Source organism: Cygnus olor, chromosome 3, assembly GCF_009769625.2.
Source record: "Cygnus olor isolate bCygOlo1 chromosome 3, bCygOlo1.pri.v2, whole genome shotgun sequence".
Classification (NCBI taxonomy): Eukaryota; Metazoa; Chordata; class Aves; order Anseriformes; family Anatidae; genus Cygnus; species Cygnus olor.
The window spans coordinates 52,264,777-52,291,373 of record NC_049171.1 but is presented as its reverse complement, the minus strand read 5'-3'; the positions used below and the strand labels follow the sequence as shown (position 1 = coordinate 52,291,373).

Sequence of the window (26,597 nt, the reverse complement as noted above, 5' to 3'; positions counted from 1 at the left end):
ATTAATATTGAAATGGACTGTTTATTTCAAAAGAGATAATGCACATGGAGATTATGTTCAATTATGTGCAGATAGACTGTGATTCAGAGCTACTGACAAGGGACTAGTCCTAACTTCAGGATGCTGACACTTTAAAATATCTTAGGGATTTGTATGTTTTCCCCTCTCACCATCTGTCCAAAGGCCAAGTAGCTTTACAGGATATTTGTTTTCACTGGAGAATACTGCTTCTTGCCCTACCTCACACTTCTTGGCTCTCCAGCTACATCATGAAGCTGATGTGGGTCCATAGCTGGTGCTCTTGGGGTTCTTCAGAACACCTGTGGAGCAACTCCCTGCCTAGTTTTGGGATCAATAGCTGTTGTCTTTCACTATTATTAAACACTTAGAGAAGAAATTGCCGTTACAAAATACTAGAGGAATCCCTGATTGGAGCAGAAAGCAAAGCAGAGCAGGCCTAATCTTTCGGCTTGAGGCTTTCCCCTGTGATGAAAAAGAATTTAGCCCTACTCCTCTTTCTAGCCCATCTGCATGCTGCCCAACTTGACTGATCTGTTGTGCAAGTTCAGGCACTACTTGGGGAATTGATCCAGGTTAAAAAGTAATCCTACACAAAACACGGCACAATACCCGGGAACAAAATGTTCTTTTTTGTGATGTGGTTGGCAAGCAGGTTTCAGTGAGAAAGGTCTCAGGCAAGATTTTGTTTCACTTTATCTCCCAGAAAAGCTTAACAGGAGCACATACATATGTAGAACCCAAATAGTCCATTCCTTGTCTGAGACCAGGTTTGACCGGTTCGACCCCACTGAGGTGGGGGGCAGTGGATTCAGGCTGTTCTACGGAACTACTGGCACTCAAAGTTTGAGGTAAAAGCAATGTGGACAAAAGTTCGGTGGGAGTGGAGACAAAAAAAAAAGGAAAAATTTGTATTCACTTCTGCTCCTCTCTACTCCTCTTTAATAATGACGTCAATAAAACGAGGAACAAAAATTAAAACAAGCATTTGAATAATTTCACCAATCTCTCTGGACTGCTTTAACCTTTTCATGGGTTATGTCAGTTCTCTAACCTCTGTGGTAGAGATAAGCAAATGTTGAACGGAAGCCAAACAGCAAGGTGTATGTGAGTGCACGCCTTGGTTAGATAGGAAATGTGACAGCTCAAACCTCTCTCAAAGTACTCGCGTTCACTGAACGGGGAAGGAATAACATACATCTCTGTAGGCACCAAACAGAGAGCAGAGAAGGTAAGTGTGCCTGAAATTATTGCAACTGTAGATCTGTGAGTTAAACGGTGCTATACTGCCCTGCCAGTAAAATGAGAATAGTTGTGCACAGAGCTCTTTTGTCGAACATTTTGAGAAGCCCTGCGGGAAGGAGACGCATAGAAACAGGGGCTGTGCGGGCAGGAGTTCAGCCGTGAGGAGCTGGGTGTCTGACAGCTGGTGCAGGACAATGAGTTTTATATCGGTTTTCTGTACGATTCAGCAAGGGATTGGAGTCATGGCTGTGAGGCAGTTAAATGAGCAGAGTAGAAGTGTACGGTCACTGCGGGTGCAGGAGGTGAATCAGGGGACACCTTTATGTCTGCAACTGGAGGCAGATTGCTAGATGCATTTTTCAGATTCATATCTGGCTGGTAAGAGCATATTTGAATGCTTATTTCTTCTCCCATCAGATATATTAGACCACGAATAGTCTCTCCAGACAAAGAGGTGAGGCTATTTTTCCTCATATGTTTTTTATTGCATATTCATACATGTGTAAGAAAGCTCTTTTTTTAAAAAAAAAAAAAAAAAAAAGAATAATGTGTCTTCCTTTAGTTTCTCAGAAACTCTTCATTCTTCCTCTATGTATCCATAAAAATATTCACTCATTCCCCATATCCTTGCATTCTTAGGACTTCCCCAGATTCAAGTCATGACTTGAATTCAACTGTGTACCAATTCCTCGATCTCTAAGTGAGGTTACTGCTGCTACTGCTCTTCAGCCTTGTCTCTGGTGCAGTTAATGACTCGTCAGTTATTTAATCTGGCTCTGTAAAAGAACCCAGGTATATAAAAATAGATAAAATTGAAACTTTTTGCTTGGCTGTTCCACCGATGTGGCTGAGATCAGCTAGGCGTGCAGTTGTCCTACAGATGATGGTGATGGTGGCGGGCAGCTGGAGGGGAGCGGGGAGCATCAGCCCCAGGCTGAGCCATGGAGTCAACCTGGGGGATGTCTGTGTGTCCTCCTGTGGCCATGCCATGGCAGGAGGTTACCTGGGCGAGCAGCTCGCATGCCCCATGCTGCTTCTTTTTGGCAGCTGCCTCCTGGTGGAGCAGCTACCAAGGGCCCAGTGGCAGCACAGGCCCCATGGGCGGTGTCCATGCGCACGCATGTGCCTCACCGGGAGCAGTCCGAGGGTGTTTCTCAAGGCACCCGGCCATGAGCTGAGCTCACAGAGCAGGAGAGCCTAAAGAGAAGAGAAGCTGAGCAATAAGGGATGGGATTGGTGGCCTCATTTCCAAGGACTGTCTGCTGTGATGAACCCAGGTCACTTGGCTGGTGGGAATTGCATAAGCTGCTGATTTGGCAAATCTGAGCTACGGTGATAGCCAGGTGATGAGGCAAGGGCAAACACTGCAGGCAGAGAGGACAAGGGACGGATCACCTACACTTTGCAAGGGGGAAGGCAGGGGACAGAAACCTGAATAAAACTCCAGATTGAAATGTCTCTTTTTCAAAATATTTTTCAACCCAAATAAAATAATGGTTGTGATATCTAAGTCTGAAAATGGACTTGCTCATGTCATTTCTCCTAAGGCTTGTACGTTGTCTGAAGTACATCTGCTCACTTGGGAGAGAGAGACCTGGATGTTCAAGTCACTGAAATCCATGGATGTTCAGCCCAAAGGGACACAAACCCAAAACTTCAAACCTGGATGTTTATTTTGCTTTTGCTCAGCTAGAAGAGTTGGTCTCTCTCTTCACTCTGTTTCTCTTGCTGTTTCTCCCAGAGAATTTGTTCTTCCCTACAATGATGATTAACATATTTTTTTCTGGCAAATATGCAGCAATGGTATTAAGATACAAGAATTTGTCATAAAACCAGTAGGCATGTTTGAAAACTTACATTTATGCCTACCCATCCCTGTTTGTAGAAATTATGCTTATTATGGGAGAAGCACTGATAAGGAGACAGAATAACTAGGAGGCAGAAATTAAAACATGCAGAACACAGTTTCAGTCACAAAATTTAGAAAGGGAGCTTGGTTAAGCCAGCTCTGTCTAACAGGTGATGACAATCCAAAGGAAACTTTGTAGTTGCTCAAATCCTGGAGAAAATTTGACAAATGATTTTTTACACAGGTTACCTTTATTTATTTATGTTAGTTTTTACATGTGTATAACATACACTTGAATATGAATAAAGGATCATGCTATATATCTTTTTTTTTTTATAATTATTATCATTAGAAACATATCCTGATATTGTTGTGAAAATATGAAAGTTAAATTTCAGTGTATTGTTGTAGTAAAATTAATTTTGCTAGAATTTGCAAGAACCATTTTTTTTGTTGTTTTTTTGAATTGCACCTTTGGTGTTTAATTTTGTTTTGCTTTGTTTTGCTTTGTAGGGTGGAGTTTTTTGTTTTTTTGTTTGTTTATTTGCTTTTTTTAGTTTTCTCGTGAGATGACAAAAAAACAAAAAGGTATAATTTTATATTTTCTTATTGCAGCTTGTTCACCAATAAGAGACAAAAGATTAACAATGGAACCGTCAAAAGAGTTTATGTTCAAGTACAAAGGGTTTTACTTCAGTGTAAATACTTCAGTCGAGCACGTAGCTTCTCTGGAGAATTTTGAAATCAAAGACAGTGACATATTTATAGCTACTTATCCCAAATCAGGTAAGAATGGAACTGTTTCCAAAGAGGAAATAAATCTGCCTTTATTCAACTGCCTAATCACAGATGTGCCTAAGGTTGTTAGCTTTGCTTTTAGACCTGAACCATCTCTGAGGATATGCAGTGCAGCGTTAAGTACGAATCCTTCATAGCCATGGCCTGAACAGCCAGACACAAGATTCCTGCTGTCCAACTGAGTTGATCTACCTCAATCTTTGACTCAGTGCTCAGAGTAAGCTATGCCCAAAACAAGCTGAGTTCCTGAAGGTCCAAGAAGCCTGTGGAGAGGTCCTGAGTGGCAGTGGTAGGGGACAGAGAGCCCAAGTGATGCTAGTGATGCTAACTCATCATCAGGTGGTGCTGGAGCAAGCTGTCCAAGAAGGCAGAGGGTCAGGATGGGAAGGCAGCATTTAAGGGATAAAGATGTTAAGGCACTGAGATGAGCGCATCTTTGGGAGCGAGAGTTTTGTGTTGCAAAGTGATGGGGTACCCAGTGACAGGAAAGAGTTGGAAGATGATTCTGAGTCATGAATTGCACAGAATATCGTCTTCTTCCCATTCACATCTTTTCCTCTGTCCTGTTCCCCCATTTGTTCTTCCTCACCAGCTATCTAAGGTGCCCTCTAATCCTTCTGTTGAAGCTCCACCTCTGTGCAGAAAAATTGTCTGGGCTGATGATGACAAGCAGAGTAAGACAGTCATCACAGCTGTGAAATCACCATTTGTGCTTTATAAGCATGGTGTTTGTTTTGTGGCATCTTACAACACTTTTCAGGAATTCAGGAAGCAAAAGTCTTTTCCTAGATCCCTTCAGGATGAGAAATATTTTTAGGAGTGTGGACCACAGAGATGAAACAGCTCATGTTTCTACAAGAGAGTGAGGACAGACACAATTTGTGTGGAAGCTGAGTATGCTGTGTGAAAGAACTGAAGGTTTAGTTACCTGCCATGGTTTTTATGTTTGCTATCTTCAGTATGCAAAGCTGTATTTATATTCACAAAGTGAAACAACTACAACTGTGCAGAGGCTGTGTTTTTGACAATATACTGTCTTTAATTAAAAATGAAAATAAATAATCAAACAATGTTCAAACAAAAAGGTTTTCTTCTCAGGAACTGTGTGGACTCAGAACATTTTGAGCTTAATACTTCATGAAGGCCACCGAAATGGAACAGAAGATATGGAGCTCATGGACAGAATCCCATGGCTGGAATACAATATAAAAAATAAGGATTTTGCAAGTCTTCCTTTGCCTCGTGTTTTTGCCACCCACCTGCCTTACTACTTACTTCCAAGAGACCTGCGAAACAAAAGAGGACATGTAAGTGATGTTATTTTTACAACGTACTTAAAAACAATCAGGAAAATTTGCCTCAGTGATTTTTGTGGCAGAGCTCTGCTCACAGGAACTATGGAAGCAAGTCTGTAGTGCTGCAGTTAGGTACTTCACTGATACAGGAATAGTGGAAAACTGCAGTATTCTCACCACTTTCTTCTCAATCCCAGTGAAATTTGAAAGAGAAATCTCCCATGCAGAAAAGAGGATTTGAAATCCAAATGATGCCCAGAAAAGAATGGGAAAATTGACCAAAATCACACAGAGCACACGTCAGAATATATATTGTGATTTCAGGAAAATCTTGCTTGGGGGCATCTTTCTCCCCTCTGCTAGAATACATTATTCAGTTTGTTCTTATTTTATATCAAACCATAGAAAGACTTTTTTTTTTCTCTGTGATTTCAGCTCAGAGCTTTTGAACAAGATGTTCATTGAGCTCTCCTGCAATGTATCTAGGAATCCTTATTGGAAATACACCTTAGAAATAATGTTTTTGGTTTTGCTAAAGGCAATTAGAGAACTCTGCAATTAAGCAGGAACCTAAAGATGTAATTTTACCCAGTTAGAAACGCAGTTTGAGAGTGGGGTTATTCTCTCTCCCCGCAAACACCTGTAACCTCGTAAGGGCAACGTGCCTGTCTGAGAGGCAGGAGGGTGCCTATATACCAGGAAGTGTGGTCTTTGCCTGAGGTAGAAGTCAGCAAGAGCCAAAATAACCCTTGATTTTAACAGGGATTTCATTTAAGATGATGGGGCTCCCCCTTGTCGTTCACAATCTTCCTGCATGCTGCCTCTGGCACCAGCACCATGGAACAGCAGTTCAGGTCACAGAGTATGAATGCTGTCAACACTGTACCAGAGCTGTGATTTACCAGAAGTTATTGTACATTTCCTCATGAGTACCTGCAGAAATGTGATGCTGAATCAACTTAACAGGAAATTTAAAATGATTTTGTAGTGTTGATATTTCAACCTGGCTGCCTTGCACAAGTGAAAAGTATCACTGTAACGTGGACCCCATGAAGAGTTAGCCACAGGCACTGGAAGACCACAAAGGGAATGTTTGCTGCACTACCTGTAAGCAAAATGACATTCTCCAGTATTTACTTAACATGATTGTCGCATTGAGACTGGTTTCTCACACTTTTGGTGGAACCTGTAAGGGCATCTATGGACAACTGCACTGATGGTCAGGATAACAGAGTACTGTAATATCTCTGAGACCAGTGTTCTTGTTGTTTTTCAGATTATTTATGTTACCAGGAACCCCAAGGATGTGTTGGTTTCTTACTACCACTTTTCCAAATTCATCACCACACTAGAGGAAGTTCCAGATTTTAACATTTTCATGGAGAGGTTTTTAGCTGGCAAAGGTAGGATATCTTTCTTACTTAAGGAGTCCAAATCCTGGTCCATGATCTCAGATTGAATAGAGATTAATTTTATCAATAAATACCAATTACCCAGAACTCTCAGCTATGCTGTAACCTGGATCCAAAGCTGCAGAGGCTGCCTGAGCTTGGCACCATTTTCTGATTAAATTTGGTCCGAAGGAGGTAGTATAGTCAAGGCGTTGCTGCTCCCCAGCAATGTGCAAACTGTTTGTTTTATCTGCGTTGGATGCCGATTCAGAATGTAGCCATTATGACTGAGGAGCTCTTAACACCTTCTGCACTTGGTTAGTGGAGCTGAACCCATAGGAAAAGACAGTACAGGGAAAATAGAGAAGTAGGTTTTTGCTTCTGCCAGTATCAGTGCAGGTTGCCAGAAACCAGAGGGGATTTGCCACATGAGCGTAAAGAATTGTCACCCATAGGCTGTGAGCATGCATCCCTCCACCCCCTGTAAAAAGCCCAACCCATTATGCCTTTACAGGCAAAAAGCAACAGAAGAACAGTTGCAAAAAGCAACAGAAGAACAGTTGCAAAAAGCAACAGAAGAAAGGAAAGCCTACGCTCCCGTCCTCAAAAATACTGTAGATGCCAAAAAAGTGACTGATAATGTTACTGTTTTACTGTTAGCTGTTAATAGCATCTCTCTCTCTCTCTCTCTCTCTCTCTCTCAATTATTTTCCCTTGATAAGTGCTCGCCAGTTCTTGGTTCGATCACGTTGTGGGCTGGTATGGCCATGCGGAGGATTTCAATATACTCTTCCTTACCTATGAAGATATGAAAAAGGTGAGGTCAATTATGTCACTGTATTCAAGGTTTTCTCTTCCCATACCGAATGTATTTTCAGGTTGGTCTTAATAATTATATTTTATATTGGAAAGTGCTTAGTCCCTTATGGAGTAGAATCAAATTGAGACTTTTGAGAGAATATAGTCATTTTTTCTCATTGGTGCAACATTTTATCAACCACTAAAGAATTATTGGATAGATCACCTTCTAGTAGGACAAAAGTAATCTTCACCACGACCTCAAAAAAAAAAAAAAAAAAAAGAACAACAAAACAAAACATTCCGAAATAGTACAGGACAAGACTTTTGTGAGTATCCTCAACACAAACATCGTGCTCATAAGAACAGTTCCACTAAAGAAAACAAATGCTTAAGAGGCAGTTGCTAAGGCACTTGAGGAGCTCTCAAATTGCTGACCAAATGTTCCCTGTTTGGTGTCTGCCTGTGTCTTTGTGCAATTTCTCCTTCCTCCAAGGCAGCTTGCTGCCATAGGTGGCTACAGCATCCTTGCTCTTGAGAGCTCAAGACATGCAAGTGAGATTATGCTCTCATAAAAACCATGGCCCGTTTTGAACCTAAATTTATGCCCTTTATGATCCTATATTTAGTTCTTTGCATCAGCAAGACGCTTCAAAATAATATTATTGCAGGATCTCAGAAGTGCTGTGCTGAAGATCTGCAACTTCCTAGGCAAGAATCTGAGTGAAGAGGAAATAGAAAGCGTTGTGAGACAGGCTACTTTTGAGAACATGAAGAAAGATCCCAGGGCAAACTACGAGAACCTGCCAGATGACATCGCAGACAAAAAAAAGGGTAGATTTCTACGAAAAGGTAAAATGGAAGCAGTCCATTGTTACAGCTATCCAATTCCTCTTCTTGGTGCAAGATGTACCTAGGGCTTATGAACTTAGCTGGAATGCCCCATTATCAGAGGGAGAGCTCAGGTTAGCCATGATTAAATCTGTAAGAGCTGTTTTCTTGCTAGGGCATCACTGATTTTACCACATTTTCCTAAGGATGATAAAACATTATGTTTTACTGATTGCAACAGAAGTTGCAGAAGGCCTGCCCAATGTCAGAGAAGATCTGAGGGTTGTGCTGAACCAGGGGTAAGGTAGCACTTTCTTACTGGGGGCTGACATGGTTATGAGCAATTTGCTAAATGGACAGGTAGCTTTCACTGGGGAGAAGAGCCTCTCCCAGACAAAAAAATAAAGATGGTGCTTCAGGGCCTCCAAGAGACTTACTATCTAGACACAACGGTGCATTTGATTTGAACAGTGATGGTCTACCTGGAGAGGCTGTATAAGGATGAAAATAGTGCTGCCCTCCTTCACAGATGTTTTTTCTTGCTTTTCAAGGCAAGAGTCATCTTCACAGTATGAGCATAGCCTCTTTTACCAACTACCCTCAAGGTGAATACAAAGCATCCCTGGTCTCCTGGGTTTGTGTCCTGATGCACAGTGTAGGAGGAGACCTTTAAAGGTTAAAGAGTGGTGCACTCAGAGAGGAAGAAAAAGAAAAGAGGTGTTACTTTTAACACTTTCCCCCATCTCTTATTTGATCTCAAAGGAATCACTAAAAAACAGAACCAGTGAGCTTAGTGACCTTATGAGGAGACAGGACTATATGCTGTGTTTTATTCACATCACCTAGTTTTGGAAGTGTCTCCTCCAAAGAGCACACGCAGTCTCTCTCAGGGGGCCAGCAACTGAGAGATGCTGAGGAAGCCAGGAAGAGCTTCCTGAGGATAGCGCTTGCTGTCCGCAGGCTTTCAGACAGGTGCATGTTCTGCTTCTCACCCCGCTTTGTTGCTTCTTTCCTCAGGCACTGTTGGAGACTGGAAAAATATGATGACAGTGGCGCAGAGTGAAAGATTTGATGAAGTACTTAATGAGAAAATTAAGACCCTGCCCATCAAAATCACCTGGGATATTAACAATGAAATGTAGGCTGGTTTTGAGTCTCATCATCCTTTGGAGTTTACAGTGGATGGATGTACCTGAAGTTCTAGAAAAACAAAATACATCAATTTTCAGTATGTTACTCAATTCTGTGTTATAGAAATAACACTGTAACAGCTCATTCAGAAAACTTGACTTGTCTGAGAGCTATTCAATTTCATCAGTTTCCTGTTTGTAATTTTATAAGATTTTTCAGTTATTTTTCAAAGTAAACTGTGAGTTCCTTTCTTTGTGTTTGCTTTTACATTCACTGACTTTAATAATACCTAAGTTGTAGAAAGCCAAGTGAAAATAGATTGGTGTTAAAGATAGTTTAAAAATTTTATGGAAGTGTTTCTACTTGTGAATTTCTTGAGGCTTCTTTTGGTAGAACTTTAAATGTCTGGACTGGAAATAAAACATTGACCGTCTGTGCTATAATTCTGGTTTCGTATGTTTGAGTTTCTATTAGCTTGGTAAACACAAATACTCAACTCTTAGCTATTAAACTGGCCTTTGTATTGCATTCCCTTTCAGCACAGCCTTACTCAAGAGGGCAGAAGGAAGGATCATGATCTCAGGAAGAAACGTTTTGTTCCAACATTTTTTTTTTTTTTATGTTTTTTTTTCCAGACACCAACTGCACTCACTGGTACCAAAAACCAGCTTGCTCTTCTCATTTTCAATCCATCTGCTTTAGCCTTCTGACACGTTCTACCTGCTTTTTGCTGGACAGAATTTTTTCATGCACAGCATGCTCTTGGCTCCTTCAGTTTAACACAGGTTACCTCGTATTATTAGCTTACAAGTAGTTTTTTATATACCCCCAATGGTACTGTTAGATCATCTTTTCTCCTGGAACTTCACGTCACCAATACCAAGAAAACTTACAACAAAACCCCGTGATTTACAAAATTGCTACACCCCCTGGTATACAAATTTGAACTTCAGACATGGGGACTGGTGATTTTTTCCACCTGTACATATTTACCCTGGCCACAGAAAACATAAAACGAGTTCAAAGTCAGAAGACTAACGTGGGCCTTCTGATGAGCTTACCTTCAGTACAAATAAAGCCAGGTACAAGCTGGACCTTGATCTTCTACTCTTTTTCCAATGGTAGAATATACCAAAAAGTCCCATTGTAGTAATAAAAAGCCACCTACCCCTCATACCACCCACACAGTGTGCCACAGCCCACTGATACCAGCTACCTCTATCAGCTGGCAGATTTCACTAGCATTCAGTGCTAAAAGGAAAATCATGTTCATGGCAATAAATGCACCTATGTGAAAGAATTAAACCTGTGAAGTCTCTCCTCTGTCTTCTAATTGGAGCAAAGTTGCAACGCGCTGACAGGATAATAAAAAAAATAAAACAAAAAACCTATCAGATTTTGCAATAAGAGAGCACAGGTATGTGTCTGCTCTTTCTCTCAGGATTCAGGCTATCTGCAGATTGGATCCTGGAACAGTCTACTATCTGGTCCAAGAAACTTTGGACTTACTTCAGCAACCACACAGTTAAAACTGGAGGTACTTAGGACACATCTTATCCTGATGGTTAAAAGCAGAAAGACTGAAGTTGAATCTCCCCGGGGAACTGTACTAGAAGCTCTGCCTTTTTGGCCAAAACACACTAACTACTGACCTATTATTAACGTAGCAAATCAGAAGAGCATATTACCCCAAGGTCTTGTTTGCCTCAAAGCAGGCAGCAATCATTGCACTTTTGTATGAAGTCTTGTCTTTGCAGTATGCCAGATGTGGCCTGAGATGGTATTCCTGCAGCATCTTGCTCTAGTGGGCACCTTCCTTTGAATTCTACTAGGGCTCTGGCATAAAGTTTAGCAGGATCAAACCTGGATTAGCTCTGGCCCCAGAGTGCAGCATTGTAACCCATAATAGTCTCTCTACATGGATTACAGAGTAAACTTTGGACTTGCAGATTTAAAAGCAAGATACAACCATGGTTGTCAGCATCACAAGTTTGACTTACTAAAATTCCATCAGAGTTAATTGATGGGATTTTATCAGACTAATACGAATTAGACTTCAGTTTAACTCAAAGCAGGTAAGCAAATTTTGAGTAACTCACCTAAACTTCTTTCACTAAAAAAAAACCCACCTTTCAGTCCGTGTCAGCAAACTAAATCACACAAATGTAGCCGAGCCCACTCTCAGTCAAATTCCCTTTTATTTCACAGATGTTAATTGATAATAAAGCTAAACAAATCAGTTCAGTCTATGTTACTGAAACTTCTGTCAAAGACTTGAAGAAATGGACTTAAGCAATTTTTTGTTATTTCAATCCTTAGCTCCTCTGCTCTGAAAAAAAAGATGCAAGTAACAATGAAAAATACATTTCTACATTTTAACTTGAGAGTTGTAACTTTAAACTACACATCCTCTGCATAAAAAACAATAAATATGTTAGTGGGAAAACAGAATAGAAAACCCCATTAATCTAGAAATACCATTAGCAAGAAACTCGTTTTTCTCATTTAGATGATTCTTGCATCATCAGTGACTTACTTAGAAAACTTTTTCAGATTACCACATTTTGCACAGATTACACAGTATTCTTGGATTCGCTCCAGATTTAAGGAGAACTAAATCATTGTTTTTATGAAAAATATCCTAGTTTTAAACATATAAACTGACAATGGAAAGCAAACTTTTTTTTCTTTTTTTTTTTTTTTTTTTTTAATGCAGCTGAATTGAGAAATAGCAGAAGAAAATTAAATTCAGTGTTGAACAGCATTTTAAAGTATACTAGCAATTGCACAGGAAGCTGGACACAGTCACTATGAAGCTTTCAATCCAACCGCAACTTTGGAAAAGTCAGATTTCATATCACACTAGCTTACAAGTTTTTAATCATATTTGGTAATGTCTGCTGGAACACAGATCCCGCTTATTGCTTTGAAACATACATCATCATTGAAACCTAGACGCTTGTCTAGAGTTCTTAGGTGCCAAAATTAAAAAGATCAAATAGAGGATGGTAGGAACAAAGGCACATGGTTAATTTATAAAAGCATTTATAGGGTACTTGAACATTTATTTCTATCTATTAGAAACGCATACTTATTCATCTTGAATACAAAAAAACATGACTACTGAAACGTGTTATACAAGGTCATCCTAAACAGATGTTCTCAAGTGGCATGAGCTGGTAATCTTATATATCATTAAATTATTTCTGGAATGAAATCTCTCATCTTGCATATGGAATTTCTAAACATTAAAGTTCAAAAATTCTTTATTCCTTTAAGCACGGACACTTTAGTGCAATCCTCTTTCCAAAGGTTGAGCAGTTAAGGCAATCTACCAGAAGTGTTTTAAAATCCAGCAGTTTCTAATCATCAAGGTGCCTGGAGGTCTCTATTTGGAGAGCTGTTTCTTGAAACCTTCTTCCGTACCATCCTTCTAGCTGACGCAGTCTCAACCATGGCCTGTTTGAACACCACATTTCTTGCAGTATTTTTTTTTTCTGGAGGTGCAAAGGGGGAAGGAGTCTACCATCAAGCTAGTAGCTCCATAAGCAACTCAGAATGGTTAACAGTGTAACATCCACTAGTTGATATGCAGCTTTACTGTACGTTAAGACTTTCACTGGCTGCCACCTTTACTGCCAACAAGATGCTTCAAAACCAACTCTCATTACATTCAAACTTACATGCACTCTATAAATACTGTTACTGTATTCTGCTGATAGTGTTTTTACATAGACTTTTGCCAAAAGCAAACTTTTTTTTTTTTTTTGGCATGGAAGTTCATTGATGCACAAGAAGAAAAAAAGGGCTTTGTAAAGCCTTTTCTAAACAAATCAAACTTCTTTTTTTTAAGAGGACTGTATCGCTCAGATTTATTTTTCTTCCCCTACAAAGTTCAACTAGTCTTTTTGAAACTATTATCCTGAACTATCGCAAAAGATTTTACTTTAGTAAAATGGAAATGGCTATGCCTTATTAGAAGGTGACTAGTGCTGCCATCTGCAGCTGTTCAGCTAGTAAGTTGGGGCATCAGAACTGAACATTACTTGCAGCGTAATAAAATTTCAAAGAAAAAAAACTGCATAGTATGTGATCCCTTTTATTCACTAAACTTGCCCATGCATAACCTAGTTGGAAGATAGCAGAACAGCTGCTCAGCCTTTCCATGTAGATGTGTTTAGTGACTGCTATGACATCTTTCTGTCTTGCTTCTTGTCATGTCTCTTCACAGGACACTTACAGAATTGGAAAGGAAAAAAAAAAAAAGAGAAAATAGAGTATTTTCAGACAGAACAATATGCCTCAAATTTTTCATTTGAAATATTGAAGTCAATTTATTTATAATGAAAGTCATCAGAAGATGGTTCTCCTGGGTTTAAAATATTTTTTCTTTGAAAAAAGAAAACCAATACACACTACTACAACCACAGATGCTGTGGCTTTTCTGCCTGCCTCTCTCTCCTTATGTAAGTCCATACTGATGACAGAGCCAGTTCAAAAAAAAGTCTAATCGCTATCTAAATTAACAGGGTTGTAGTCAGGGTCATCCTCTTCATCCTCCAACTCTAAATCATCCATTTCTTGGAATAAAGATTCATCAACCTCCACACTGTTTCCAGCTGCAAAGAACAGGAAAATAATTTATTTTATGCAAGAAGAATACAGTACCTGTTTATAAAAACGATGTTTTTATATTCATTCTTTGTACATTCATTCTTTGAAAAGAACGCCACTGAACATTTGCTGCGCTTTTTTTTTTGTATTTTAAGCTTCCTTCTCTTACATACTCAGTTTTAAGTTCTAAGTCTCTTCAGTCTTGCTTGAATCATAATGTTGTTTTTAACCTTCTTGAGTAAACTAAGTTCAGTTTGTATTGTTTAATTCTTATGGAACCATTTTCCATATAATCCTCCCTATTGCTAATTATTACTATTACTAATTATTAATATTAGTAATTAATACTAATTAATAATTAGTAATACATACAAAAATAAATATTCCCATGTATTCTTAAGACAATTTTCCCAGAAATTCCCATATATGTAAAAAAACACACACAATGAGGAACATCAGAACATACAGAATTATTCTTTAAAAAGTATTTTCTCAGCAAGCAAATTTGAAAGGCAGACAACTAGTTTAGACAGTCACTAACAATTTTTTTTTTTTAGGTTTAAATTATAAAAGCAAACTGAAGCTTCACATGCTTTCATATTTTCTTCTGAAATGATTAAAAGTGAACACATTAATCCAAGTCATTTAGGCACAGAGCCCAAATACAGAGGTGAAGCCTGTTCCTCCCTTGAGACAGCAAAATGTAGTGTCAATAACCCAACTTCATTTTAAGCATTTTGGGAGGAAGACAATGTTAAATTATGCCCTCAAACAAGAAGAAACAAATCCTCTATGACTGCCATTTCAAGTTTATATTCACTGACATTCATGAACGACTTTTTTTTTTAATTAAGTTGTTACATTCGAATAAAACTAGACTCTTCTGCCTGTGTGTTTTTGTCAATACCAAGAGATAATGCAGTTACATTAAAGGATTGCCCTAACTGAAAATCAGTCTTTTAAACTAGAGCACTAAAAGGAGGTACAGCAAATGAAATAGATGGTATGCAACTGCGAGTGGATTGATTTGATTCATCTTCAACAGACTTGCAAGTTTAACAGCTTTGGGCACAGGCTTAAAAAATGTTCGGCTGGCACCAGGGCATTATTTTCAGTAAGATAATAGAGAAACCTACACAAAACAACGAAGAAATGCATTGCACAGAGGAAAGTAGTATTTAATTTGATATACAAGATGTTTATCATTGGTGTAGAAGTTCATGGAAAAGAAAACAGGACTTTGAGATGTGTGACTGAAATGGGGTCAAGAAGGCTGGCTACTAGAAAAAAAAAATTTGAGCCACTGTCTTTCAGTGGTGGAAACAAACAGAAATTTACCTTCCTCCAAGAACTGGATGTCAGATGTGTCAAGGTTGTGATCCATTTCAAACAGCTGTTTCCCTAGAAGTTAAAAATAAAAAATAAATAAATATTTATATATATATAACCAAGCAGAATTGTAAAATAAAAGCCTATGATCAGTCCTTACTGCATCAGTCCTCATCTTGCATTCCACAAGAAAACCTCTGTGGGAACTGGAGACAAGATGCCTTCTCCATCTTTTCAGATGGATAGGGCATAAAGGAAAAACAAGTTGGATCTGTACACCAATCACCAGCTCCTACATCTGTGAAGGGAACATCACATAATGCAAAGTAAAGCCTTTCTACTTGGGAGGTAGGGGAAGAAAAGGCCAAATCAGTAAACTTTCTGATGTAAATTCTTTCTGTTGTTTGACAGTACCCAACTATTTCTGCCAGAACAATGCTCAAAGTGGTATGCCGTCTGGCATAAAACCAAAGAAGCTTAAACGTGGTTTGGGAACCTCAATGACTTCAGCAGAAATCTTGAACAAATCGGCTGTATTTAACCCAACGCAACACACAAGAAGACTTCACGAAACATGAAGAACAATAAATGAATACTGTATTAAAAGTTTAGTTACTACTACCTTCTTTCAGTGTCAAGATTACTCTTAACGCTTGTCATGATATTCTGATAATATTGCAAAAGCTTCAGAACCAGTTTTATATCATACCGCTTAATTTATTTTTGCCTGCTTGTTCCTCTTCTTTCATTTTTTTCCTTTTTATTTCTAGGAGTTCTGCATCAAACTTCGCTTTCCAGTTTAGGAAATTCTCAATTGTAACAGGAGTGCCATGAAAACGTTGCTAAAAAAAAAAAAAAAAAAAAAAAAAAGAGCAGAAAATAAATCTGCAAACATCATCAACTAGCACAGCTAGGAGTAAAGATAAGCATTCTCTTCCTTATTTAAATTACAGCATCCCAGACACATTTGCTTGCTGTGAAACATTCTGATAAAGTAATCCTAAATCCAAGCATATGCAAACACATTCTTACTTTTTTTTTTTAATTATTATTATTATTTTATTTTATTTTGTGTCACAGAACTCTCCCTTCAGAGAGCTGCACTTAGGTAGAAATTATTATGGAAAAATCCTAAGTACTACTTTTGACCTACAGTGAGTGCAATGGTTAACAAAATATCGCTTATAGACGTTATCCTTAAATAGGCAGCACTTCTTATCAGCTCTTACGTGCAATCTAGACTGGAATTTTCTATAAAAATATAAATTTCTTTTTATATTTTTGGAGTTTTATATTTTTATATTATATATAATACAAATAATAATAATATTTTATATTAAATAATAATAACAATCTTATATTTTTCGGAATACAAATTTCTGGAATTTTTCTATTTAAAAAATACTCTTCTCTCTTGTTAACAGAGAAAAAGGGCTGGCAGGGATTTTTTTTCCTGCCATTTTCAGAAATACTGAACTTTCCAAGTTCCATTTCCCTCTAGCTACAAAGAAAGTGAAGACTTAAGTAGTTACCACAGCATATCCCACGTATGGAGAACTATTTCATAGTAATTGCTAGAAAACATGCGTAGGGAGAACAAACCATGCTCTGAAGACTGGTCCTACTGCTTCCACTCTACCCGCTCTGTCTACCAAGGAAGAGACACCTCCTTGGACCAAGAGCAGCCTGTATGCAGCACAGCACACACTATCCTTTTTTATCCCCTACCCCCTCTTGCCTTTTCATACAAGAAACTGGCTACAGTGTCTTTTGTTTTCAGGGAAAACAAAAGCCAGCCTTAGGAAGTAATGCTAGAGGTGACTGTGAATGTGCAAAACATCTCTGGAAAGACTGCTTCAGAAAATGGTTTTGTGGGGGAAATCACTGAAATATCTTCTGGTCTGTAAATTTTAACTACATCAACTTTCAGCTGCACTGAGAGGAACATCTAGCCCAAAGCTGCTCAAATTTATTTGAGCAAAGCATCAAACCCATGCATAATAAATAAATAAATAAATAAATAAAATTCTTAGTAACTTTTTAGTTAGAAACAGTGTTTTACATACTTTCTCTTCTTCTTCTGCTTCTCTTTCTTTCTGTTTCTTCTCCTCTTCTCTTCGTGTTTTTATTTGATCCACTATTTCATTTAGTTTCTCCTGTACTGCAGAGACTAGAGTGAAGATCATTACCATTCCTAAATTTTCTTCTGCCTACAACACAAAGAAGGCAATCTCATACAGAAGGAGAACCTCATACCTTCTGTAGCTTAATGCATGTATCTGTTCAGAAAGCAGAACTGTGTGCAAATAGAAACAGCTGAGGCACCCTGTACCCATTTCAGAGGTTCACTGTAAAATTCAAGTCAGTCGGCCAGTTAATCAAGTTAAAGTTAGCCTCAAATGGGTGAGCAGCCAAACACTGATGATCTGTGTTCAGGTCATTAATATATTCTAAACATCAGGGGGGCTTTCTCATGAATAAAAAAATACCTACATTAGAAACACAACTCCCAAACCTGAATATCATAAATCTTAAGAGACAACAGTCACTAAGAACCTCTCTTCTCCTGAGATTAAGGCTTATTCCTTAATTCCTTATACACATCCCTTTGAGGTAGGAGAAAACCAAAAAAAAAATCAGCTGCTGGAAGAAAGGTTGTATGATGTAAACTGAAAAGAAAGAATATCTAAGGAACACGTTGTGACAATTTTACGGCAGACAAGACTTGTCAAGAATTACTGAATCAAAAAAAAAAAAAAGTGTTTCCTCCTCATCCCTTCACAGTGTATTCTCTCTGATGCCAAGGATTGAAGAGTATCTTGTCTACCCCAAAACAGTTATGTTATTGAAAAGAACTAAGGCTAATGTAGTATTTTTTTTTAATCTTTCCAAATAAAGTAGAAGTGGCTTATTTGCACAAATACTATACATACACAGTTAAATAATTCAGTTTAAGACAGAAATGCCAAGAGGGAAAGCCCTATAGCCCTTCCATTTCATTGCTGTTATCTGGGCACACTGAATTAGCCCTATATTTTACCTCAGTAATGTCATTTACCTCATTAGCGTCATTTACCAAATTCCAAGTTCAAAGTCAGTTCTTACAGTATGGAATATATTTCAAATCAGTAGGCCATCCCTCAGAGAACAACTAACTTGAGGGATAAATTCTGGCTAAAATGAGAAGTGATATCAAGACCAATTGAGATATTCCATTTTCCTTACCTGTTGTTCTAACAGTTTTATTATGTCTGTGACATCATTATCTTCAAGGTTCTCCTGGGAGACAATTTCATACAGTGGAGTTTCATCAGGATATTTTTCTCTATAGGTAAATTTAAGGGTTGTTTGGACAGCTACAAGACAAAAAAATGCACATTCTTATAGTGATTACTTCATGTAACTCTAATTGTATGTTCTTCTATTGCATCAGTAGCCTAAAGATTTTACAGTAGGAAAACAATCTTGTCTTAAAGGAACAGCCATCTTACACAGACATTAAAACTATATAAACAGATTTAAATATAACGCAAGAGTGGTGAGCAATGAAGACTGTGAAATTTACCTTTATAGAAACTAATCCAGGAAATTCATGCCTGAAAGGACTTTAGGAAGACTTGAAAACTTTCCGCGCAAGAGTGGGCACCAGAGCAGTAACCTCTTTTCCCCTACATCCCACTTACTGCTGGAGAAAACAAGGCCGAGTCCTAACAACCAGATCTAGACAGAGTATCAGCACACTAATGCTTTAAATTCTGGATACGTGGTTGGAGTATCAACCACTGCGTCAGGAAACAGGGTTCCACATGCATACTCTGACAAGAACAAAAGTGTCCAAAATATGTTAATAAGCCAAGAGAAGAACTTTTGAAGGATCACACACTCAACCTGACGCCATACAGAGCTAGGTTAAGAAGGAAACAAGGCCAAAAAGAATCAAATTCCTTCCTTTCGTGCATCCTGCCAGAGTATCAATGACAAGCGTTCTTTCAGTTCAAGACACACAGCTCTGGCCGCCCAGTTCACACACTTCAACACAGACACCAGCTTCATGCGGGGCTTGCTCCTTTAAAACTGATAATGGCAGCAGTTCCTTCCTTCTAATACAACCCAAAGTTCACCCAAAAGACACTTGCAGAGCCCAGCTGAGCACACTTGTGCTGACAACAGTAATTTCAAGTTCACCCATCTACCATCCTGAGAGCTAAAGCATTCTTGGATGTGCCAGACAGCCAAAGTATTTTTGGAGCACCACACAGCCTTTCCATACCAGAAGGACACCAGATGCTGATGGCCCCAGCAGCAACATTCTAAGAATGCACCAATTACAGTCAGCCCTTCCGTAAGGGGAAGACATTTTGGACAGACGCTTCACAGGATGATAAAGTTTAAGACCTGTCTGCACGCGCAGTGCCTTACTTTACAGTACTTGAGAATGTTTTTCTTCCATCTTAAACATGACAACCCTATTCTGTCTTTCACACACATCTTCCTCTGGGTAAGCCATGGCTCTGACCATCACGGAAAGGAACCAATCCAGTGAATCAATCGTAACGCATTGTTGAGGCTATCCTAAGTACAATTTAATAACCGTAAATAGTTATTTCAGCTTTCAGAAACTGCTCCGCAACAATAACTAAATCAACATTTTACAGCAACAGTCATAGGTTACCCTGAAATGAACAAGCGTGGAACAGACCGACTGGTCTGGGGCCAGTATGGACAGTTCAGGCATTAGGTTTCTAACACCATGTGAACGAAAAACTTCTTGTTTGATCTCCACAACTTTACAGTCTAGAGACAAGGACATTTATTTTTACCCAGCCTCTGGGAGAGAGCATCAAGGTTTCCTACAGTAGCTTAATAAATGTAAGATACTTAAAGTGGAAGTAGACTTTAGAAAAGAGTGGCCAGGTATATGGAAGCATAAGTTGAAACTGGTTATATACCCTAAAACTGAAAAATGGTTATAAACTTGTATGTTAATAATATAGGAGGGGAGACTATTCTTTTGTAAGATGTGATCAACTTACTTTCGTCATTTTCACCTGCTTCAGACGTCACAGTGATTGTGAAAGTCGTTGGCTTTTCTGACAATACTGTTAAAAAAGAGGGGAAAAAAAGAAAGATACCATAAATTAGACAACTACTTCACATCGCTAAAGTTGAATGTCTCTAGGACTAATAAGGCAGAAAAGCACCTGGATACAGCATTCAGGGCCTTTTCAACCTATTAAGAAATTCTTTTCAGTTAACAACTGTTTTCCTTGTGACAGTTTGAAGTGCTCTTTGAACAACAGCATATAACATCAACAATACCAAAAAGTTTTTCCATGAAAAGAAAAGAGTGCAGATCTACCTACCGCTAGGTGACTCATGTCAGAGCACCAAGTGTGTGCAGAAAGATCCCAAAGCTAGTCTGCTGTATTGTGCTAGATATGTATGGTAGGCATCCAGTGCATTCTTGGCCCTAGACTTCACAGTACGTCTGTTCCTTTTACTGTATCTAGGACAGCTTAAAGTAACAAATGCTTCTTAAAACAAAAAGATATGCAATGCCTTCAAAAGCATAGGTCCGGAAGTAGCCTAAAAGGAGTTTTAAACAGTCAATACCAAAAATTAAATCCGTGAGCAGCCAGGTTCACCTGCAAAAGCAAAGTATGGCCACGTTTAGTGCCCAGCTGGGAAGGAGGCTGCTAGAAGAGAGACAACAAGCAGTTTTACGTAGACAAAAAAAAAGGAGGGGGGGCAAGCTCTATAACCTACTGTTAAGGACTAGAGGGCTTCACCCCATCACCCAAGTGTGAGTCGCAGACCAAATCCTTGAACAGGGGTTAGACTGAATCACAGTTATAATCTATAAGAAATCTAGTAGACGTGATCTGTTAACTGAATTTTACATAACTGCTTATATATTGCTATTCCAATCTTTTTCCCTCCCTCTTCCTTTGGGCATAAGCGCATTACTTGACAGCACAGAGTAAGAATAGGAAGTATACGAAAACACATTACAATCGCTGACTCAGCATCCTCAGCAACCAGAGACCGGCTCACACAGCTTTGACAGATAACAGTGAAGAACCTAAGAAGACTTTAGGACGAAAGCCACGGAGAAGGGTTGCTGGTAACTGCCCTCACGAAGCACGGCGGGGCAGGACTCGTGGCGAGCACGCAGCCTGCAGGCAGCCCAGAGGAAGCCCTCAGCGACTCCCCGGCGCTCGCTCTCGGACCCGAGCCCACCCCCCCCCTCTCCCCGAGGCCCGCGCAGAAGGAGCCGGCAGCGCGCCCCGAGCTCCGCGGGTCCGGCCGGGCCTGAGGCGCCGGGGGCGGCGCTCACCGGTGAAGGAGTCGGGGTAGATGGACTGCAGGGCCTCCACCTCGTTGCGCTGCTCCTCGCTGTAGTCGGTCATCGCCCGCCGCCGGCCGCCCGCCCCCCGCGCCGCGCCTGCGCGCCCCGCTCCGCCAGCGGCTAGGCACGCCTGGCGCCGCCCCTCCCCGCCCCGATCGGCCGTGGATGGCTTTGGGCTGGGTGGGGGGATCAGGCAGGGAGGCTCTCCTCATCGTAGAGGCCAATTAGTGCAATTAACATTAACTTCCGTGCCCACGTTGTGTGCTCACAGGCTGGGATCCCCCACAGCTGGGGGTTACCTGCAGGGCTGGATAGCCTGCCAGGGCCCTACTCTACCGGTGTAGGGGCAGGCTGACTTCACCGCGACGGATAAAGCTCATGCTTCAGAAGTTTTTTCACCGTATTTTTATTTTATTTTTACACTTCAGTTGAAAATAGTAATTGGAACAAAGCTAGGAAACACGGAGGTTCATTTAAAAGTTATGCTTCCACAACGAGTAAAAGGCTGACGGCTCACTTTCGCTTAATTACAAATACCTTATCATTTTATAGCAGTACCATAAAACAAGGGATAAAGTACAAAAAAAACACAAAAAGGTAGCAAATTTTTTTTTCATTTGAACTGTGAAGACAGCACAGGATTTTGCAGAAACTTTCAGACATACAAATCAATCACGTTTCACAGACTGCACACAGTTAAAACAACACCAAGAAACCCAAAGAATTTAAAGTGAAATTAGAGATTGTGCTCACTAGCAGATACTTTGGTTCCCAAACTTGTCATACAAGTCATGCAGTTCTATTAGCAGAAAGTTTAGGATTCAAGTGAAATACATACTTGTGAATTCATAAGAATTTGTTTAGTCATGTAAAATATGCATTATTCCAGTTATTCAGTATATACATCTCTTGCGTGCCCAGAAGTCCGTGCTTTTATTTAGGGCTTTAACTCTTCTCAAAGGAAGGCCATACACACTTACCAAGGCCTGCTTTTTAATGTACTCGTCGCTCCTGCATTTCATAATAGGAAGTCCTAAATAACTGTATTTCTCCAGCTGAAAACATTCCCTCGCCCCCCCCCCCCCCCCAAACAGCAGATGGCATCCTATGATCCGGCATGTGGCTTTGTAGCACACTCTGCTGGCAGCAAGGCAATACAGGAAGCATTAGGAAAAACCTATGTTGTCCATTTGTCCCTGCTTAGGGTTAGAAGCGCATACACAGGGAGCTAGAGAAGAGATATCAAGTAGTAACATAACATCATAACATGCAGAGTTAACATAAAAACTTCATTAAGTCTTTTTTCTCATTAAAATCAATAGCTTTTAACCACAGTAATACTTATGGGCACAGTAGAATGACTGAATTGTATTTCCCCCCCCCCCCCCCACAAACCTTACTCCAGAGTGAGATTTGCCCATCCTGATTTGCTGTTTGTGTAGTAGGCCAGCACACAGGTGGAAGCTGCCAGTTTTTGTAGTACATGCAAAAGGAACAGGAGACTGGCTCTGCTATTGCTTTCAGCCAGAAAGCACTTAAATTTAAGTTTCCACATGTAGTGTTTTGTTTTTGTTTTTAAAAAACACACAGCTGTGATGTGCTGAACCCCTCCATCCAGTGCATCTTAGTGAGCATTTTATCTTTTTTTAGGAAAACCAACAGTTCTCTTATCACTGTATCTAGACTTAGCTTCTGTTGCTGAAGTTTCCCTATGTTTCTTCTATACTGCTATATCCACAGACTTAATTTGTAGTTAGCTCAGTAAATTTAATTCACATAATATAAGAAAGAAGTGGAAGGGGAAAAATAAGGCATTTCTGCTAGGGGTCAGTAAGACAAAGCTGGGTATACACTTTCACTTTGCACAGAACGGATCAGGCTCATACAATTTAATTGTTCAGAGTCTAAAAAAAATAAAAATTAATAGCTAATGGGTGGGGATAAAAAGTATTTGGGGATAGCCTACTTTCCCAGTAAAACTCATCCTTTTTGCAGAAGTGTTAGAAAGCAATCTGGATGTAGACCATCACATCTCATGGGAGTCAGATGCCATCACGAGATACCTATAAGCACCTAAAGAATGACAGTAACAAGGTATTTGCTCATGTGCTTTATGTAATAAGGTCTCAGAAAGTTCCTCAGCAGCTCAGGTCTGAAGCGGAGCTAGACACATTCCTGCTTTTCTACAAGGTGTTGGTGGGGTTCAGACCCTCAGAGCTAAGTGGTGGTCACAGGGTCTTCATCAAGCTTCAGGTATTTCCTGTCTACCGAACCCTTGAGTGCCCAGTCATGGAGGAGGCTGTAGTCATAATGCTCCTCATCCACCAGTTTTAGGAAAGCCAGTCCAGAAATGGCTTGCCACTCTCTGAGAGATGGGATACGGATTTCTCCTACGTTTTCGCTCCCTGGGACAAAGCCAAAAAACTTCCTTATGTGCTGGATGGCATAGAGCTTGGAGTGCTGGTCTGTCGCTTCATCAAAGAGCTCCTGCTCATTATGGACATAGCTGGTCCAGTATCTGAAGTGTAGGAAGCTGAGCGGGGAGAAGCAGCTTGCCAGGCAGTAAGACAGGAAGACGGTGATGACTACCACAGCGATCAGAAGCCAGCCAGCCACCTTCCACAAAACAAACAAATGAAAGCTGCTACAGCTGGAAATACCCACAGTGGTCACTTCTGAGTGTTAAAAAAATAATTTAAGAAGCCCATAAGACAACCTTTACTTTCTCTTCCTGAATAAGAGGGTTAACAGGGTATAAACCTGTGACTATTGCCATCACACCCAGTCCCTGCCTACTGCAACCAGCCATGCAATACATTTATTTCCATCAAATTTAAGGAAGTTCTGTTGCATTGTAGGTTAAGATGTTACCTCTGCAGCTGTTATTGTGAGTCTGTAACAGAGAAACCCTCTAATTCCTAGTCCAGATTATCTTATACCCCATTTAAAACCAATTTTCTTTGAAGTAACAACTTAATATTCCCTCTAGTATTTATCTCATATGTAAGCTTCTAGAATCGAGTCTGATCTAAAAGAAGAAAAAACAACACACAAAACTTAAATTTGGCTTGCGTGGTGCTCTCTCAGTCCCTTAGTCACATTGCTTATGCTCAGATCAAGAACCTTCCTGCCCTTCAGTGGCTCTCAGACTTCCATTGATCTTGCTTGGAGGTACTTTTCAACATACAGGAATGCATCCTCCAGTAGCAGGTAGCAAATGGGACAGTCAGAAGTAATAACTTACATACTGAAAGTTTAATTACCCTTACCAGAACAAAGCAGGCTTCAAAACACAGATTTGGCACTCAAGGCGGAAGATATTGATCCTGTTTTATCCTCACACTGCTGCATTAACTCACTGCTATCATTAGATCTGCAGCATCTCTCACAGCAGAAACAACATGAGTTACTCACTTGTGACTGGTATCGGAGTAGGAGAATCACTTCATCTCTTGCCTGGCTCAGCTCTGGAGGAACTAACTGACTGCAAGGGAACGCAGCCAGTATCTTTTTGCGTTCACTAGCAGTAACGTTAGGATTAGCTCCATAATAATATACAGAGACATACTCGCTCATGGCACACACATAGTAGGACCCATTTATCAGGGTGACTGCTAGCCACGTTACAGGAGCGACCAGTGCTCTGCCAGTGATGCTGCACAGGACAAAGCAGGTCAGTTTGCATTGCAGCAGCTGGTTCTGCGTGCCCTCTGCCTGAAGCGGAGACCTTTTGCCTGTGACCAGCCTCCAAGTCTGGTTGTTCAGAGCATAGCCAACAACCAGAAGGATCAGTGCAGGAACACCTAGGAAGGCCAGCCCATAGATGAGGTTCTGCCCCACGTGACAGGGACAGCTGAACGTAAAGAAAGAGAAGAGTTGCTGCCCACCAATTGTTAATATTGCAATTATAGCATTAGCAATAACAACCTCTTTGCCTTTCAGAAAAGTTAGCCACTTTGGAAGGAAAGTCATTTTAGATCTTACTCTTTACCAGATGCTTTTGCCTTAAGTCAATAATAGCTTTTAATTGTAGTTAACTAACACTAGTAGCAGACTACAATGGAAACAAACCAATCCCAATAGTTTAAAATAAAACAACCACTAAAGAAAACCAAATATAACAACAACTGTTAGTTTTTCCCCTTCAACTAGTTTCTAACTCTGCTCCTTAACAGCCAAAAACTCATTTACCAGCTTTATATCTACTTGCAGACATCCAGTCACATGCTTTAATTGATCCAGTAATTTCCCTCAGCAGTTCAGGAACATTCAGCATTTGAGCAATTGTGAGCTCTGCCAGCCCCTTGCTAATTGTCTAAAACCACCAATCAGTCCTCCCTACCTTGTGAAAGACATGCAATGCTAGTAAACTGATCACTACCCTGCCAGGGGCAGTTGGCCAGCAATTTTCTAATCAATGGTAATTAGCAGAAGGATTGTGTGGGACTAGGGGGAAAAAATGGAGAAAAATGGGGGGAAAAAGAATAAAAGGGATTGCTTTCACCTATTCTTCATTAAAAACAAAGCAAACAAACACACAGAAAAACAAGCCAAAACAAAACAAAGAAATCCTTGTTGAGTGGATCAATGATTAAAAAAGGTCATTTTAAAATGCTTCAACATTAAAATAAAAACTGAAATGGTGCAATACGCTGCACAAAGTTTGGAATCCCAATTCTGTTCACATTTAATGTCAGTTCTGGTTCTATTTGCTTTCCCAGTGTTGGAGTCTGAGATGCGGTTAGCTGCTGGACCACGAGGATTTTATTGTTTCACTTGCGGTTGGCAAGAAACCGGCATGTCTCATTTTGTGACAGCATTGAACAGTCCTTTAGGCTGTCTCCTTCAGAAAGATTTTCTGTGGTAATGTATAATCTGCTATTCATGCGATGTCAAGCCAGCTTCAGACGTACTCATGATAACAGCTGGCATTTGTATAGCATGTTCAC

General features: G+C 39.9%; 3 protein-coding genes across 4 annotated transcripts; 1 reads left to right on the top strand and 2 right to left on the bottom strand.

Annotated features, from left to right (window-relative positions):
* The first annotated feature begins 2,756 nt into the window (after positions 1–2,756).
* On the top strand, positions 2,757–10,963 carry LOC121067055 (amine sulfotransferase-like). Its single transcript, XM_040551079.1, has 7 exons — positions 2,757–2,814; positions 3,728–3,898; positions 5,009–5,217; positions 6,482–6,608; positions 7,319–7,413; positions 8,066–8,246; positions 9,243–10,963. The coding sequence occupies exons 1-7, from the start codon at positions 2,757–2,759 to the stop codon at positions 9,365–9,367; spliced, it is 966 nt and encodes a 321-aa protein (XP_040407013.1). The 3' UTR covers positions 9,368–10,963.
* A 2,707-nt stretch (positions 10,964–13,670) lies between these two features.
* On the bottom strand, positions 13,671–21,785 carry RWDD1 (RWD domain containing 1). Of its 2 annotated transcripts, none has more exons than XM_040552144.1 (7): positions 21,637–21,785; positions 20,333–20,398; positions 18,525–18,655; positions 17,366–17,509; positions 16,009–16,141; positions 15,309–15,371; positions 13,671–13,975 (listed from the first exon to the last, which is right to left on the bottom strand). In XM_040552144.1, the coding sequence occupies exons 1-7, from the start codon at positions 21,707–21,709 to the stop codon at positions 13,863–13,865; spliced, it is 723 nt and encodes a 240-aa protein (XP_040408078.1). In that variant the 5' UTR covers positions 21,710–21,785; the 3' UTR covers positions 13,671–13,862. The 2 variants fall into 2 exon arrangements, with proteins under 2 accessions (XP_040408078.1, XP_040408079.1); XM_040552145.1 differs by lacking the exon at positions 21,637–21,785 and adding an exon at positions 21,322–21,531.
* A 1,246-nt stretch (positions 21,786–23,031) lies between these two features.
* On the bottom strand, positions 23,032–25,907 carry CALHM4 (calcium homeostasis modulator family member 4). Its single transcript, XM_040552143.1, has 2 exons — positions 25,063–25,907; positions 23,032–24,264 (listed from the first exon to the last, which is right to left on the bottom strand). The coding sequence occupies exons 1-2, from the start codon at positions 25,618–25,620 to the stop codon at positions 23,866–23,868; spliced, it is 957 nt and encodes a 318-aa protein (XP_040408077.1). The 5' UTR covers positions 25,621–25,907; the 3' UTR covers positions 23,032–23,865.
* Between the last annotated feature and the right edge of the window lie 690 nt (positions 25,908–26,597).

Bases quoted from the DNA above. Each gene is read 5' to 3' on its own strand.
- CALHM4 (XM_040552143.1), bottom strand. From the start codon at position 25,620: ATGACTTTCCTTCCAAAGTGGCTAACTTTTCTGAAAGGCAAAGAGGTT. The intron at 24,265-25,062 runs GTGAGTAACTCA...GTTTTGTGGAAG, and splicing joins TACTCCGATACCAGTCACAA to GTGGCTGGCTGGCTTCTGAT.
- RWDD1 (XM_040552144.1), bottom strand. From the start codon at position 21,709: ATGACCGACTACAGCGAGGAGCAGCGCAACGAGGTGGAGGCCCTGCAG. The intron at 16,142-17,365 runs GTATGTAAAACA...TTTTTTTTTTAG, and splicing joins AAGCAGAAGAAGAAGAGAAA to CAACGTTTTCATGGCACTCC. The intron at 15,372-16,008 runs GTATGATATAAA...TTTAACTTCTAG, and splicing joins AGGCAAAAATAAATTAAGCG to GGAAACAGCTGTTTGAAATG.
- LOC121067055 (XM_040551079.1), top strand. From the start codon at position 2,757: ATGGTTGTGATATCTAAGTCTGAAAATGGACTTGCTCATGTCATTTCT. The intron at 3,899-5,008 runs GTAAGAATGGAA...TTTTCTTCTCAG, and splicing joins AGCTACTTATCCCAAATCAG to GAACTGTGTGGACTCAGAAC. The intron at 8,247-9,242 runs GTAAAATGGAAG...TTCTTTCCTCAG, and splicing joins GGGTAGATTTCTACGAAAAG to GCACTGTTGGAGACTGGAAA.